The sequence below is a fragment of the Lepisosteus oculatus genome, chromosome 6 (genome assembly GCF_040954835.1).
Source record: "Lepisosteus oculatus isolate fLepOcu1 chromosome 6, fLepOcu1.hap2, whole genome shotgun sequence".
NCBI classification, from domain to species: domain Eukaryota; kingdom Metazoa; phylum Chordata; class Actinopteri; order Semionotiformes; family Lepisosteidae; genus Lepisosteus; species Lepisosteus oculatus.
Window position 1 is genome coordinate 4451491 of NC_090701.1, and position 14537 is coordinate 4466027.

A 14537-nucleotide genomic window follows, 5' to 3' on the forward strand; every position below is an offset into this window, starting at 1 on the left:
AATCATCAGTGCTAATTGATGTTGTTAATTGGTCTGTTTGCGTGTTTTGAATCTGGTTTAATTGTTTCAACTCTCAGTCCCTAACTTCCACACTGTTTCCAACAACTTCCATACATAGAACTAAGCGGTTTCTCCTCAACTCCTCAGCCCTGTTTTGTGTCTAAACAGCTCTTAATAGGTGTGAGATAAATTCACATCAAGTTTTTTGATGAACATACACAGGTGCAAAGGACAATGTATCATGGTTTTACTTCTTTCAGCTGGGGTAAAGATGGTTACATTTCAGGTTACACACCTGATTGAGGGCAGTTTTAAACCGCAGATACTTGCAGCATTGATAACAATTAATAATCCTATTTAACATTTTAACAGCTGAAGGCAATTCATTTTAAAAACAGATGCTCCACAAAGACAATCAAAGTCAGCCTGCAAAAATGAAGTTAGCTTAAGGAAAAAAAAAGAGAAACAACTAAATAGACAAGTAGCCACCCAGAGCTAGAAAAGGAATAACTGTAGTAGGAATAATTGTAAGTAAGATGGTAAGTAGATGGTCAGGATGTAAGTAAAAATAGAGAGGACCTCTGCAATTTCACACATAACTGCAATCTGCACACTTTTGCAATTTAAACACAAGTTTTTAATGCTAGATATATCCTCATATAATTATGCAGCTCTCACAGTAAAATATTGTTTGCCTCAGTTTAGAAAACTACGGTTCTATATGGAATGAAAATAAAGCCAATATAAATAAAGTTAAAAACTGTGGGACATTTAAAAATTGCTTCCCATTTCCTTGTGTCCTGCAATTTATCACCCAAGCTAATAAAGATTTCATCTATCAAATTGTAATGGGGTGAAAGGGCTAATTACTTCAATGACTGCAGGTGGAAATGTTTATTAACCTTAATGATGCTCCAGGCATTTGCACTGTTTTCCTCTGAAAAAATATAAGCTATAGTGCAAGACAAAAGTCAGCAAAACCACGAAGAAAATCCTTCTGATTTATTTCAGAGGTAAATACTCAAGTTGGTTACATTCCTAAACATGCTGTTTTTTTGGAGAATAAATAGAACACAACCAGAAGATGAGTATTCCTTTAAAGGAGTGAGATGATAATGTTTTGTTTTTCAAAATGGCCTTGGGATATTTTTGAATGCAGTATGTAAAACAATCTAACACTGCTTCTGAACAAAACAGTGATACTTTGTGAATGTTCTTTGAAAGGTAACAAAGTAGTTTAATGCTGAGTTAATGGGTAAAACTTTAGTTAAAAACTAAAAAGGAAAAAACACATTTAAATCCAAAGATTTTCAAACCCTGCCTTATTACAGGGTCATAATGGGCAATAGCTGTCTGCCCTGTTTTTACCCAAACAGTCTAAAGCAGTTAATCAATAATCAATAATATCCAAGCAAAGTTGGTGAATGAAGTGCATTGGGACACTTTGTGACCTGCTTTGTAAAGATCATTTAGGTATAAAACTGTCAGTTGAGCAGTAATATTAAATTATTATTTTCTTAGATTCTCTTGAAGAAATGATACTTTCTTAGCATTAAACCTTCTAGTATGAAACCTAGAAGTTACTATTATTATTCACAGAATATAATTCTTCAGAATTCTCCAAGACAATCTTTCCAAAGCCTGTGTTCTAGGGTGCAGATCTTTGACTAAGTGATGCTGGGGTTTATGCACGTTTTATAAATGCTCCTTCTGCCCCCCAAAAATTGTACTGAAGGTAAGAATTCATTGTGTTGAATTATTCATATTTTTCAAACAAACTGCTCTTGCTTGCTTCCGACGCTGCAAGTCATATTGAGTGACTGTTTGTCTTTCATTAAAACTTAAAATTTCACACTTCCTTTTTATTTGTGCTGTGTTGACTGAAACTACCAAGAGCTCCTTCCTTAACAGAAGTGTTGGGGGGGAGGGGGGAGGCTGAAAAATTCACCAAAATTACTCTAGGCACGATGAATACTGGAACAAAAGTTGTGTTTCTTTAGCTCATGGGGGTAAAAGTTTCTAATGAGCTGCACTACAGAGGCAGATGAATCTTATGAAACTATTTCCTCATTAAACATTTGTACTTTGATGTTCAGTGGGAGGTCATACCCACTGTTCATAAAAATTATAGCTCTGAACTGAAAGTCCTTTTAATAATTTCTGGACCTTGTAAAGGTGCCATGTTTATTGTGACTAATAATAACTAGATTACCACAGGTTAATGCTATCAGTGATATGAATACCTTTAGAGATTGAAGACTCTCTTTATCCATTATTGAAGTGCAACATCCTCTGGGGTAATTCTTGGCATTCATTTAAATAAAGCAGGCCAGAAAATGGCAAATATCAAAAAAAGGGGCTGAATGATTCGCTTATTAAAATAGAGGGGAATATTTAGGGAAATCAGACTGAGAAAATCTGAAAAAGACTAATGTGGGTATCTTGATTACTGTCTCTTAGTAAGGTGGATCCTGACACTACAAGCTGCCTGATCTATATTTTCAGGGTCAGATAAAAGACTCAACCTACTGTTCCAACAACACTGCTTCCAGCAGAACAGTATTATTTTATTGGTGTTTCCCATCTAAGAAGGGAGGATTCAGGTGGGAAACTAACTTTTTTTTTTAGCTTTTCACATTTGGCTAGTTCAAAATGTGAAATGGGAGCATCAGGGTAAATGCTATAAATCAACTCAGCCTCTCTATGTTTTTTTTTTTCCTGAAGATTGCACGAATTATCTCTTGCAATGGCTGAGCTTGTTTTTACCTTGATTTTAAGTTGCTCACTCCTTGCATTGACAATGGAATACCTGGAGACCATAGTGGAATGTGAGGAACCGCTGGACGAGTCCTTCTTCCTGGTGGTGAAAAGACCTGGGCGGAAATCCTGTTCTGTGGTAAAGCACAGCACTCCTGGAAGGTCTCAGCTGACGGAGTTTACGATAAGCGCACTCGGTGAAAAAGGAGAAAACAGTGAATTCTTAGCAGCGTCGAAATCCAGACCGGATTTCTCGACCTTGGACCCCGCTGTGAATTCGAGGGGGGACACTCTTTCCACCATCCAGACCATTAAGGAGGAGGATGTTTCCATCGACAGCAGAGAGCCCGGGGAGAGCCAGGAGGAGCCCCAATGCACAGCTGCACCAACATGGGCGGAGGGCGGCTTAGGAAGGCCGCGTGACAGCGACCAAGCGTCGTCAACAGCAGCAGAACCCCCTGGAAAACCGGACGAAGTCTACAACAGAAGTTCAAGCACAGGTTTACATTCAACCACGGTACGAGTAATGACTGTTCATTCTAGAATAATGCTATCCAACACACTTTTTTACAAACCATTATAGGAACATGTGTTGCATTTTTACTGAATATGCGGAGAGTTGTTTTAAATTAAACTTAAACTGTGGTCATACTGTTCAATCCATTGCATTTTTTCAACCACTATTTTAATGCCTTTCCCTGTCGCCAAACAACACAAAATCACAATCTTTTTTCACAGCCTTTCATCTTTATCCTTCAGAATATTTGATTTTTATTATATAATGTTACATGATATAATATTAAGGCAAATACAGTATAAGTATCCAACGGGGTCATCTGCCTTTTAACAAACCTTTGGTAAAAGTGACTTGCAAAAGTCACTAAAAAATAAAAAATAGAAACCACAAGTCATTTCAGCTTCCATAACTGAATTGTTTAGAAATCAGCAAAACATAGTCAGATTATAAAGGAACAAGTAATAGGTTTATTCCATGCTGAAAAAAAGAAGAAAGAGAACACAACGTTTCGGCCGTGGAGCCTTCTTCAGGTGTGAGAGAGACAGGGCAGTAGGCAAAGGTAAAGTAGCGGGAGAACAAAGGTTGGGAGAGAGGAGGAGTGAGAGGCGGGAGCAGGGGACAGAAAGAGAGGCCAATCAAGAGGTGTGAAGTCAGAATGGGTGCAGAGAGGTGTGAAATGAAACTTCCAATGAATGGAGAAAATTTAAAAGAACAGTAATCTGTCGTTAAGGAAAGGGAGAATGTGTGATCCTAACTGCAGAATAATTTTAGTTTCGGTGGTCTTTCTGATGTATGAGTTCGGAAAACCGTCTTTGAGAACACAGACGGAGAGATTAGTGTGGTCGTGGCCGTCAGAGGTGAAATGAGAAACAATGGGCTTGGAGAGATCTTTAATTTTCACAGCCCTGACGTGTTCTCTGAAGTGTCCTGTATATATAACTTGGGATAAAATAAAATATTGCAGATTCTGTACCTGGAATAATGCAAAGCTATGCATGTCATCCTATAAACTGAAATGCTAAAACTAGTTTTAAGCTCTAAACATTGTTTCGTAACTTAGAATGTTCTACTGAAACTAGTTTTATTACAATAGATGAGTGTACAGTAGTTACATTTACACCAAATGATCATCAAGTACCTCACATATGGATCCGACAGATTGTACATATATCCTTCAGATGTATTTATATATTGTTAAATCAAAAGGATTTAAGATTTCTATACCGTAAAATCAAAAGCCTGTGATTATGCCTTTTCTCGGTTTTCATATTCTAGAAGGCAAATGGGCTGAAATGGTCCCACACATCAAAGCCTAGTAATAATAAAGCATGCTTGAAAATGCCTTCATTTTTAAACACATTTTAAAGACTACAGTACTTGCAATTTATATTGTCTTTGCCCCTTGTCTATGTGCTGCTTCTTATTATGGGTGGTTTGTGTGCCGATTCACTCATTGAAAGCTCCACTTTACAGTTCTTTCCAGGTACTTCCTTTGACAGCCAAAGGTGGTTAAACCTTCAGAGGAGAAAAGCCAGAGCCAGAAAATCCCAAAATGAGGCATCGCTAACCCTCGGGGAACTAACCACCTCTTGGCACAGCGAGGTGTCAAGACTGGATACAATCCCATCAAAAGGAAAGAGTGATCAAACCAGCCAAAGAAGGAGAGACAGCAAAACAAAGAAACTGAAACTGAGAGAGGTATGTGCAATAAGCCGAAAGGTTTAGAGGGATGCCTTTGATCAGAATTATTAACACATAAGGAATGTTGATGTCAAGTAACCAACATACTGTATACTGTGCAACAATAAAAAAACGAAATTCAGTTTTTTTTTTAAATGGTAAAATGACTAACTCCATTTTGTATCGTGTGCAATACTGTACATCAACATATTGTAATTCTGTCAGTTCTCCCTAATCGCTCCGAGTAGAGTTCTGTACTGAATAGACTGCAGTGCTCAGTCTCTTCCATACGTTTGTGTCATACTTGCCAAAGTCCATTGGGATAGTCTGAGCAAAACCTTTATTCATTGCTAAAGAGAACCTGGCCTCTCCGCTGTTGAGTCCACCTGAGAAGACTAAATCCAGTCTACAACATGTTGACAGTACAGAAAAGTTAGCCACATCTTCAGCAGGGTGAATCTGTTTCTTTCCATGTTTTTCTTTCTCTGCGATTTGTCTCTGGGCTAGACATTCGACAGGTTAAATCACCTCGTTGCCTTTGCCCAATCAACTCTATCTCTAACGAGGTCATTTAGTGCTTATACAACACACTCAAGTGTCTCGCTCTCCGTTATGAATAATCATCACTACATCACTTTCAAAAACCACTTTCGTCCAGCTTGTAGTCACAGTGGCGTAAAGCCTATAATAGGAATGAATAAGAAAATATTTTTTAATTTAAAAGTGTTTATTACCTAGAAAAGACTAAACTAATATAAAACATTTTGCCAGGATCAATAAATATGATTAAAAGTGTGGTGTAATAGTTTTTATTTGTTTCTTAGTATAAGAATATATATGTATATTATCCTAATGTATTAACTAATAGTCTAAGTATAATTTCTGTCATTTTGTAATTGGTGTATTGTCTTAGCAGTGAGAAGGAATGAAGTCAAATTCTTGTTTGAGAACAATCCCCCACTTCTGCCTCCTGTGCAGCCACCACCCAGACCAATGACCAACGAGCTGTGGCCAATGAGACTGAACTACAACGAATGTGCTCAACACCAGCACAACCATATGTGTAAAGAAATCCACTCTGACAAGGTTTCTCAGTACTGTCGTTATTCTATTCTTATTTCCACAGCAACTGCGTGCTCAAGAATGGGTGATTCTCCAGATGATAGACATTGAGGAAGCAACTAAACACGAACTTACTATCGAGTAAACCGTCATTTTCGCATTCATTGGAATCCATGTGGCATTTAAAAGCGCTTGTACTAGGTGGCCTGTTTTATGGGTCAGTGTGTACTTTCCATGTGGTGTGACGAGTGCCAAAGGACATGCACTCTCCTGTGGATCCAGACATGTGGTCAATCTAATGACAAACAACACTTCCTTGCTGACTGCTATACCTCTCTCTGCCTCGGCAGGGCCCCTTGTTTTTCCAGGTTGGACCCTGACCTTGAGCTACTGTTTTGCTTTGATCTTACACAACTTAATGCTTCATGATGAGTTGGCAGTAATTAGAAAATGGAATGCAAAGAGTGAGCGGGTTTTACGCCCCTCTCTCTCTCTCTCTCTTGTTTTGTCTCTCCCTACGCAGGGAGTGACCATATTTTTAAAGAAACAGACTTGAAGCCCACAAAATAGAAACAAACAGAACTTGAATGAAGCAAATCTCTGCACCTCTCAGGGCCTGAGGCAGATGAGGATGTGGGAGACCAATGTAACCCCATAGCGCTATAGTAGAGCTCTAGTGGGTGTTTGTTTTATTACGTCCGTGTATATTAACCTGTTGTGCAAAGATGATCTTGAAAATAAAGGTGTACAAAATCTCGAGTAATACAGTACGTGCTACATTTTTACAGAGTGCTTTAATTTACTATTAAGGCATAAACAAAATAAAAAGCCCATGTTAGATGTCATGAATATTTTTTCAAAATGTGTATCGTGTATTTAAATACTTTCAGATATGCCTGCTGTTAATGTGTGGATTTTAGAGAATCGAATTAGGGAGTTAGATCTGGGAAAGGCAGTAAAAGTACTACAGTCACCTCAATAAGAAACTTTTAAATTATTATAAGTATTCTGACAGAATGATGTGGGAATGATTCTGTCAGCATTATTGTAAACTACTGACTCTGATTTTAGCATGCGATCGGTTTACGATACTTAACTGTCTTGTGTGATTGCGGTTCAGGGTCAGATTACCATCTCAGATGCCAAGCGGCGCACAAGAGCTTCTGGAAAGTAAGAGGCAATACATGTAAAACAGAGAACAGGAGGACTTGCTAAAATGTTAACACCAAGGGTCGTGAGAGTATGTAACAAGCTGCCCAGCCAATGTTTCAAAGTTGGTACCCTGCTTCCTTTCAACAGCTGGATGCAATTCTCAGATGCGCCCAGTCTGATCCAGAGAGAACAGCACCCCTTACTGGTCCATCAACACCACACACATCAGCAGCCTGGTTTTTCAGAGATGTCTCCCATGCCAGGTACAGATTGTGCCCCGTCTTCCTTAGCTGCTGAGCCCTGACCAGTCCAGACTAAGAGGCGATAATAACACAGTGGCCAAATCAATGTTGAAATACATTATGTATACAGCAGGATGTTTTTTTTTTTTCAGGTGGGTACCAGTATTATAACTACAACTAGTAGTTTAACAATTAAAGAAAAGCTGCTGCATTTGGAAGGTTAAGCAGTGAAATCATCCTGGATAACTTTCTACACTGGTGTTTGCTTAAGATAAAAGTATGACTAACAAATACTACACCAGGAAATCAGTAATTAGGAGTCATGCACATTTCCCTCATTCCCCTCCTCCCCCCGGCCCGGCTTGTCCTCCCTCTGGTGGTCAAGGTCAGAGCGTAAAGAACATGCTGTCTCTACCTCACTTCCTTGCGATTCAGCTGTAAAACATATTGCTGTCACTAATTATGTGTGTAATGGACCTTAAAAGTCATTTAAATTCAGAATCAGGGAGGAAATTAACTTCACTTGATGCTCTTCCCTTGATGCTCTTGGAAAAGAAGTGCAAAGTTTTGTTTAAAACGTACAATTTTGTCACTGAACATAAAGACAGAATGTAAAAAAAGCACTTGCTCAAGATGTTAATTCTTTCTATGTGACTATTATTTTAAAAAAAAACACTTCCGTAGGAAATTGTAATGCAACCTATTTGTGATTCTGTAGAATATAAATAATTTGATAAGATTTTATTGTCCCCTGAGGGACATTTTTTATGAACACCCAGCACTCCTGTACATTTAAATAGAATGAAAAAAAAGAATAAAAGAAAAACATTGCACATCACTCTATTGCACATAACAACATGTAACATTTATAACACATCACAAAACATATTGCACTCAAGTGGGTTGTAAGAGTCAAAATTGTGTTTATCCCTGACATTTGTGTTGACAGCTTTAATGGATAGTGGAACACAGGAATGTTTGTATCCGTTTGACTTACATTTGGGAACCCTAAAACATTTGCCTGAAGGAAGAAGTTGAGATTCAGAGTTGAGGATGTGGGAATTATCTGATATACTTTTTACTGCCTGTTTGATTATGGATTTCTCAAAGATTGTCTACAGGGAGGGGTGCTGTTTCATTCCCATGACCTTCAAAGCTGTCTGGATGAGGCAGGTAATTTGCGATTTTAGAATCTGATAAATTATCAAACTTTGTAAATTACAAAATTACTAAATTACCAAATTTGTGCGATTGAGCTTGCAGTTATTTTTAGTATTTTGACAATACGATGATTAATAATAGTGTTGCGGAATCGGATCTACAATATAAACATCCAGTGAAGTTTCAAATGTCATTGGATAATGTGTTCATTTCTTCAGTCAAGTTCTAATAATGATGAAACAAAGTGATAAATATAGCCTGCTTAGTACTTTGGCTTTAACTGACCTAGCTGAGGAAACGAGTGCTGGCTGGAGATCAGTGCTGTCATATCCCACCAAAAGAATCCCCGAACCGAGTTGGTTCGGTTTTGGTTTTTACTGTAACCAAGCGGAACATGCATGTAACAAATGAAGAGCATGTATGATGCAGGCTTGAGCTGGTTTGAACTAGTAGTTTCAGATATGTAGTGCCTGAGAAGGAGCGATGCTGCAGGTGACAAAACGCGAGTCAGCGAATAGGTGGGAGCCAGTTAACAGCTACTGTAGCAGCAGTAGCAGGACCAGCTAACATGGGATTGGAAATCTGTGGCAGAGAGCAGAATTAACTGCAGTGACAGGAAGAGCAGATCGATGAGGAAGCAGGAAGAGGGCTACCAGTCAGCATGCAGCAGCAGCACTGGCTAGTCTGAGATTCTCTGTGGTGGGGAGGGTATGATACCGCAGTGGTCCGGAAGATGAGCTTGATGCGGAGAACAAAAGAGAGGTGCCGCTCGCAGATGTTCAGGTATCAGAACTTTTCTGAGCTGAACCCCGAAAGAGCAGGAATAGCGGTTATCTACGCGGCAGGAAGCTTTTGGGAGGTGGAGGCGTCAAGGGCTGACACCAACCTGTTGGACACCAGGTGAAAAAGGGGAGTAAAGGGGGTCAAATGATGGGGGGGAACCAAGCACTTTAGTTTTCTAGGCCTGAGTTCTAGGGACAGCATGGGGGTGAACAGAACCACTTCCACCCGGAGGGGCGGAGTGTGAGTCAGTGACTCTGTAGTAGGGCTAAGAGCACTGAATTTACACAGTTACAGAAATTACATCACACCCTCGGGTTTTTCTGATACACGGGACGTGGATTTTGGCCACAGCAGAGCATGAAACTGGCTAGGGAGCAGTGTCCACTAGCGACAGTGACCACATACCAGCAAGGGCGGAGTGCAGCATTGCTCCTACCAGGCAATGACACACATGAGGCCTCCATTATTTTGTTGATTCCATTCACAGGTTTCTGTGCAGCACTTTTTAAGGGGTCCTTGTCCCGTCCTCCTTTTCTTGCCTTTCTTACATCATCTGGACTACAGAGAGCCAACAGGATAAAACTGTTGCTCTGCGGAAGCAGACACCATAATTAATGGGAATAAAAATAATTACATACTGTATATACACACCAAGCACAGCTTAAAAACTCCTACGGCCCAGCTACCACATTCTCCGGGTTCACTTACAAGAGGAAAACTCGCAGAACTCTAAAACAATGCACAATGAATGAAAACGCACACCCCATATGACCTACAGGAAGAGGAAGAACATCAAGAATATAATAAAACAGGCAGCTCTCCAACGTTAGAATTCATAAAGGAAAATCCCCTATAGAACAATTCATAATAAAATCCCTCTTTCCTGATTTTTTGTAGCACCTTACTAAATGAGGATTGGGGCATGTAAGTTTCTGAGCACCGAAAAGCAGCTTTGAAGGTGTCTGGATATCAGAGAAACACTCCTTTGGCACAGAGATTTTGATATTTTTCCATCTCATTGCACATGGTTCCTGCTCACAGGTCTTACAATATGATTGTATAAGAACATGAAAATGATAGACCTTTTGTAGCTGTCCTAGTTCTACTCCATTTTAATATTTAGTGAAACGTACAGTTTGTGTCAGGTACAGTGAAGATTCAGTGTGATGTTATAATGAGCAGTCTGAAGTAGTTCAAGTAGGTAGCTGCGTTGGCATGCGTAGGCTGCAAAGGAACAAAGGTTTATTCCCTGCTGAAAGGATACGAAAGAAACACAACGTTTCTGCTGTGGAGCTTTCTTCAGGTGTCCCGGGCAGTCTGTCAAAGATGTTTAAGAGCTCCAAGACCAAATAAAGCAGTTCAAACAGGTGCGAGTAAGCACTGACTAAACATGCATGTGTTCGTTTGGTCTTGAATATAATACTGTCTCTACTTATTTCTATTTCAAAATTGACTTCCACCTAGAAACGCACTCGATGGAATTTGACGTCGACACCGCTTATTTTTCCACAATGAAACATCTAAGAGCGAAGTCATTTCCTTCAGTTGTTTGTTGTTTCTCTGAGAAGAAAAGTACTGTCCGTTCCAAAGTAAATACTAACGCCCCTCATACGTTGCAATCAAACACCCTGTCGACCGGATCTGCGTAAACACATCAGAAGACGATGGAATAGTACGCCTTACCTTAAGAAATAATTAATACAAGCAATGCGTCAAACATTAACATTCCCCGGAGGACAAACTTCTGCATAAATAGCACTGTGCGCGGATGACACTACTTAGTTTCCAAAAGACTTCAGAAGACGCAAGTTGCTCGTTTTATTCGTGCATCGTTTATTGTGATGAGTGGATTATCTCCGAAGTGCTTCTGGGTGGCAGCAGTCGGACTTGGCTTCGTGACCCTGGCTGGGGGCTCGCCCCTGAGCCAGGCGCCTGAGCCCATTCGCTGCGCCCCCTGCACCCCCGAGCGGCAGCTCGCCTGCCCCGCGGTCGCGCCGGACTGCGAGGAGGTGCTCCGGGAGCCGGGCTGCGGGTGCTGCCCGGCCTGCGCCCTGAAGAAGGACGAGCCCTGCGGGGTGTACACGGCCCGCTGCGGCTCGGGCTTGCGGTGTCACCCCCGGGAAGGCGACGCGCGGCCCCTGCACTCTCTGATCACGGGGAGGGCTGTGTGCATGGAGCTCTCCGAAGCGGCACTGATCCAGGCGCCCGAGGCTACAGGTGCGACACTCCAGCAGAGCAGATCTGCCAACAGGCTTCGTCCCGTATTTGACCCTCAATTGGGCAATGCAGTTGTTTTAGGAAAGCAATAACGCTGGGTGCAACATAATGTTGTTATTGGTTGGGTTTTTTCGTTTGTTTGTTTCGCATTGAATCCTGTGCCAAAGTTGGTTTGGTGGTTTGGCGTCTGATATTCGTTTTAGATTGTAATGCGTCTGCCACACAAAAAAAAGCGTGACCTGCCTATTTTGAAGTACAGCAGTAAAGATGTATTATTATTATTGTTATTATTAATAATAATATTATTGTTATTATTATTCACAGAGCACAAGGAGTCAGAAAACGGAAAGACTAAGAACACCGCAGCGTCACCGGATCAGGACTCCCTTCCCTATCGCCTGGGCCTGGTCACAAACAGCAAGCCCTTCGACCCCAGGAGCGCCGCAGAAGCCCAGGAGAGCATGAAAGCCAAGGCCAATGTCATCCGGAAGAAAGTGGCAGATCAGGTGATTGATAAGCGCAGAAAGCAATAAAATAGAACCGCCTGTATCACTGACGAATATCCACCAGGTGGAGCCCACGATTCACAACTTGGTTTTTGTTCGGGGTCTTTGTCTCAATTATTCAACCATTCAATTATTTAAGTATCTGACACATCTCACCAGGTCTAGAATGGACTCTGCTAAATTACTGTACCTCGAACTTGGATAACAATATTAAATATTAACAGGTATTTCATTTAAGCCAGGAATTTTATATCAGCTCAGTGAGAGCACAACGTGGAAGAGGCCCAGGGCAGGCAAAGAGTTAGATTTCAATAACCCTGATATAAGGCGCTGAAGTTTCTTGGTTAAGAATTTGTAAGAATTTTGCCCACTCTGTCGAAATTGATTGCATAACAGAAGTGAAAATCTTTCATTTTAAATTAAATTTTGCAATTTCCCTCACAGGATCAATAAAGTATCCATCTACATTAAATTAATTCACTCAAACAGGTTTAAACTCCCTTGCTCTGGTAAATAAGTTTTCAATAAAATAAGATGAGGTTTAACTAATGTAACTTACTTTTTACTAACGTAACATTTGTATTACTTTTACAGTTGATAATGGTGTCTACACTCAAAGCAACATCTGTTTATTGTTTGAATAGAATTGAAAATTCTTATCTCTCATCTTCTGTGTTTTTTTAGGGCCCATGCCAAACTGAACTACAGAGAGCCCTTGAAAAAATTGCAAAAGCCCAGCAAAAGATGGGGGAAAAGTTTACCAAGTTCTACCTCCCTAACTGTGACAGACATGGATTCTATAACGTTAAACAGGTGAGCAGCATCTGTAATACTCAATGCGTAACAGTGAAGAGGCAATGAATTTCCCTCCTGACACTGAAGAAAGGCACTGAGCGGAGAAGTGATCACAATATCGAGAGTGTTGAAGTGAAAATTGCCAACAGTAGTGTTTTTTTTACCATCTCTTCATCCAAGAGAGTGCAGTTCTTGATTTAACTTAAATGGTTTAAGGCTTGGAATAGATTACTAAGATTAGTCATTTTATTTTAAAAAATACAGTGTCTATTCTTTGCCATCTGTTTATCTTCTGTATGAGAATTATTCAGGTAAGATTCTCAGGATACCAGCTGGCTAGTTTTGCCCAAAAGAGATAATGTCCTTATAGACAGCTCTGTCTTTGTGTTTTTTCAACATGACCAAGAAATGGACGAAGGCCAATAAGTCTCATCCAAATGGCTTACAAAAAACAGAACTTGAAAGAGAATCTTTTTTTTTCCATTTTGCAGAAAAACCTAGAGATATGAAGGGCCATTTTCAATTCGGCAAATAAATTCAGATTTTGCCAGTCTCCCGGAATGTGTGCTTTTGAACATGTAATTATTAGTAGTGAAACACATGAACAAGACTTCACTTGCTCTGATCTGGGCAGGCCTAGAGATTGCACTATGAGCTGAGTGGTCTGAATGCAGTGTTTACATTTCAGATGGGATTGCAGTGTTATCTTACACAGCTAGATGGCTCCTAAGCTTTCCGTTCATGTTCTGTATTTTTTTTTTTCATTACAGTGCGAGACATCCCTGGAAAGTCAGATGGGAAAGTGTTGGTGTGTCACCCCTTGGAATGGGAAAAAAATCCCAGGATCAACAGAACTCCCAGGCGATGCTGAATGTCAGCATTACTTGTCCTTGCGTGGACAGGAGCATGCTAGTTAAGGCACACTTGTTATCACTTTATTCTTAAAGTGGTTTATTTATTGTTCTTAATATTATATTTCAGCTCAGGTACACTGACAGTGATTGTAAAGCTGAGTTCCAGAAAATGCAATTCATGGTAACATTTCATAAAAACTGGAATAGAAGAGTTGTATAATGTATAGTACTATTTAAACATATAGCACTATTTATTGTTTTTTGTTGTGCTTGTTAGCATAAGTTTTTTTTTCTTGTTTTTAATGTGTATATAAGCTTAACATTATTTAATCAGTGTAAATAGAAATGCATTGTAAATAACTGGAATCCTCCATCATTACAATTACCTCAACCAAGCTTTTTCAGGGCTTTACATGTTATATTTTGTCTTTTTTAAAGATAATAACAATACCAGGAACTGTTAAAACACGTTAAACTGCCTAAAACTATTCATTCAGTTGTTAACTGTTTCTTTACTTTTGGCAATAAAATGTTTTTTTCTTCATTGTCTATCAAATGTTAGTTATGGTACTTTGGACATTTTAAGAATCTTCTGTAAACAGAAAGAAACACTGCAGAGATGCAATCATTTGTATGATGAATAATGCAGATTATGAAGAACCTAACTCCACAATTTTTTAAATCAAAATGAATAAACTGCCACTGGTGTAACAGTGTGTGTGTTCAATTTGTTAGTTTATCTAGTCTGAAAGAAGACTGGTGGTAAAATGGAATGATTTTCGTATCAGGTATATGAGGTCTAATCTTAGGA

The 14537-nt window shown here is 39.7% G+C and overlaps 2 protein-coding genes across 5 annotated transcripts; both read left to right on the top strand.

The window, feature by feature from the left end:
* The first annotated feature begins 456 nt into the window (after positions 1-456).
* Positions 457-6779, top strand: LOC107078312 (uncharacterized). Of its 4 annotated transcripts, none has more exons than XM_015354937.2 (4): positions 457-539; positions 2779-3274; positions 4748-4972; positions 6081-6779. In XM_015354937.2, exons 2-4 carry the CDS (start codon positions 2801-2803, stop codon positions 6159-6161), a joined length of 780 nt encoding a protein of 259 aa, XP_015210423.2. In that variant the 5' UTR covers positions 457-539; positions 2779-2800; the 3' UTR covers positions 6162-6779. The 4 variants fall into 4 exon arrangements, with proteins under 4 accessions (XP_015210423.2, XP_015210420.2, XP_015210421.2 ...); XM_015354934.2 differs by lacking the exon at positions 457-539 and adding an exon at positions 964-1013; XM_015354935.2 differs by lacking the exon at positions 457-539 and adding an exon at positions 1613-1735.
* A 4313-nt stretch (positions 6780-11092) lies between these two features.
* Positions 11093-14437, top strand: igfbp1a (insulin-like growth factor binding protein 1a). Its single transcript, XM_006634568.3, has 4 exons — positions 11093-11571; positions 11896-12077; positions 12762-12890; positions 13643-14437. Exons 1-4 carry the CDS (start codon positions 11196-11198, stop codon positions 13787-13789), a joined length of 834 nt encoding a protein of 277 aa, XP_006634631.1. The 5' UTR covers positions 11093-11195; the 3' UTR covers positions 13790-14437.
* Positions 14438-14537: the final 100 nt, after the last annotated feature.

What these genes read in the sequence shown, in the direction of transcription:
- igfbp1a (XM_006634568.3), top strand. Translation starts at nt 11,196, where the DNA reads ATGAGTGGATTATCTCCGAAGTGCTTCTGGGTGGCAGCAGTCGGACTT. An exon ending in CCAGGCGCCCGAGGCTACAG is followed by an intron (nt 11,572 to 11,895) that starts GTGCGACACTCC and finishes TATTATTCACAG; the next exon opens with AGCACAAGGAGTCAGAAAAC. An exon ending in GATTCTATAACGTTAAACAG is followed by an intron (nt 12,891 to 13,642) that starts GTGAGCAGCATC and finishes TTTTCATTACAG; the next exon opens with TGCGAGACATCCCTGGAAAG.
- LOC107078312 (XM_015354933.2), top strand. Translation starts at nt 2,747, where the DNA reads ATGGCTGAGCTTGTTTTTACCTTGATTTTAAGTTGCTCACTCCTTGCA. An exon ending in CAGGTTTACATTCAACCACG is followed by an intron (nt 3,275 to 4,747) that starts GTACGAGTAATG and finishes TCCACTTTACAG; the next exon opens with TTCTTTCCAGGTACTTCCTT. An exon ending in AGAAACTGAAACTGAGAGAG is followed by an intron (nt 4,973 to 6,080) that starts GTATGTGCAATA and finishes TTATTTCCACAG; the next exon opens with CAACTGCGTGCTCAAGAATG.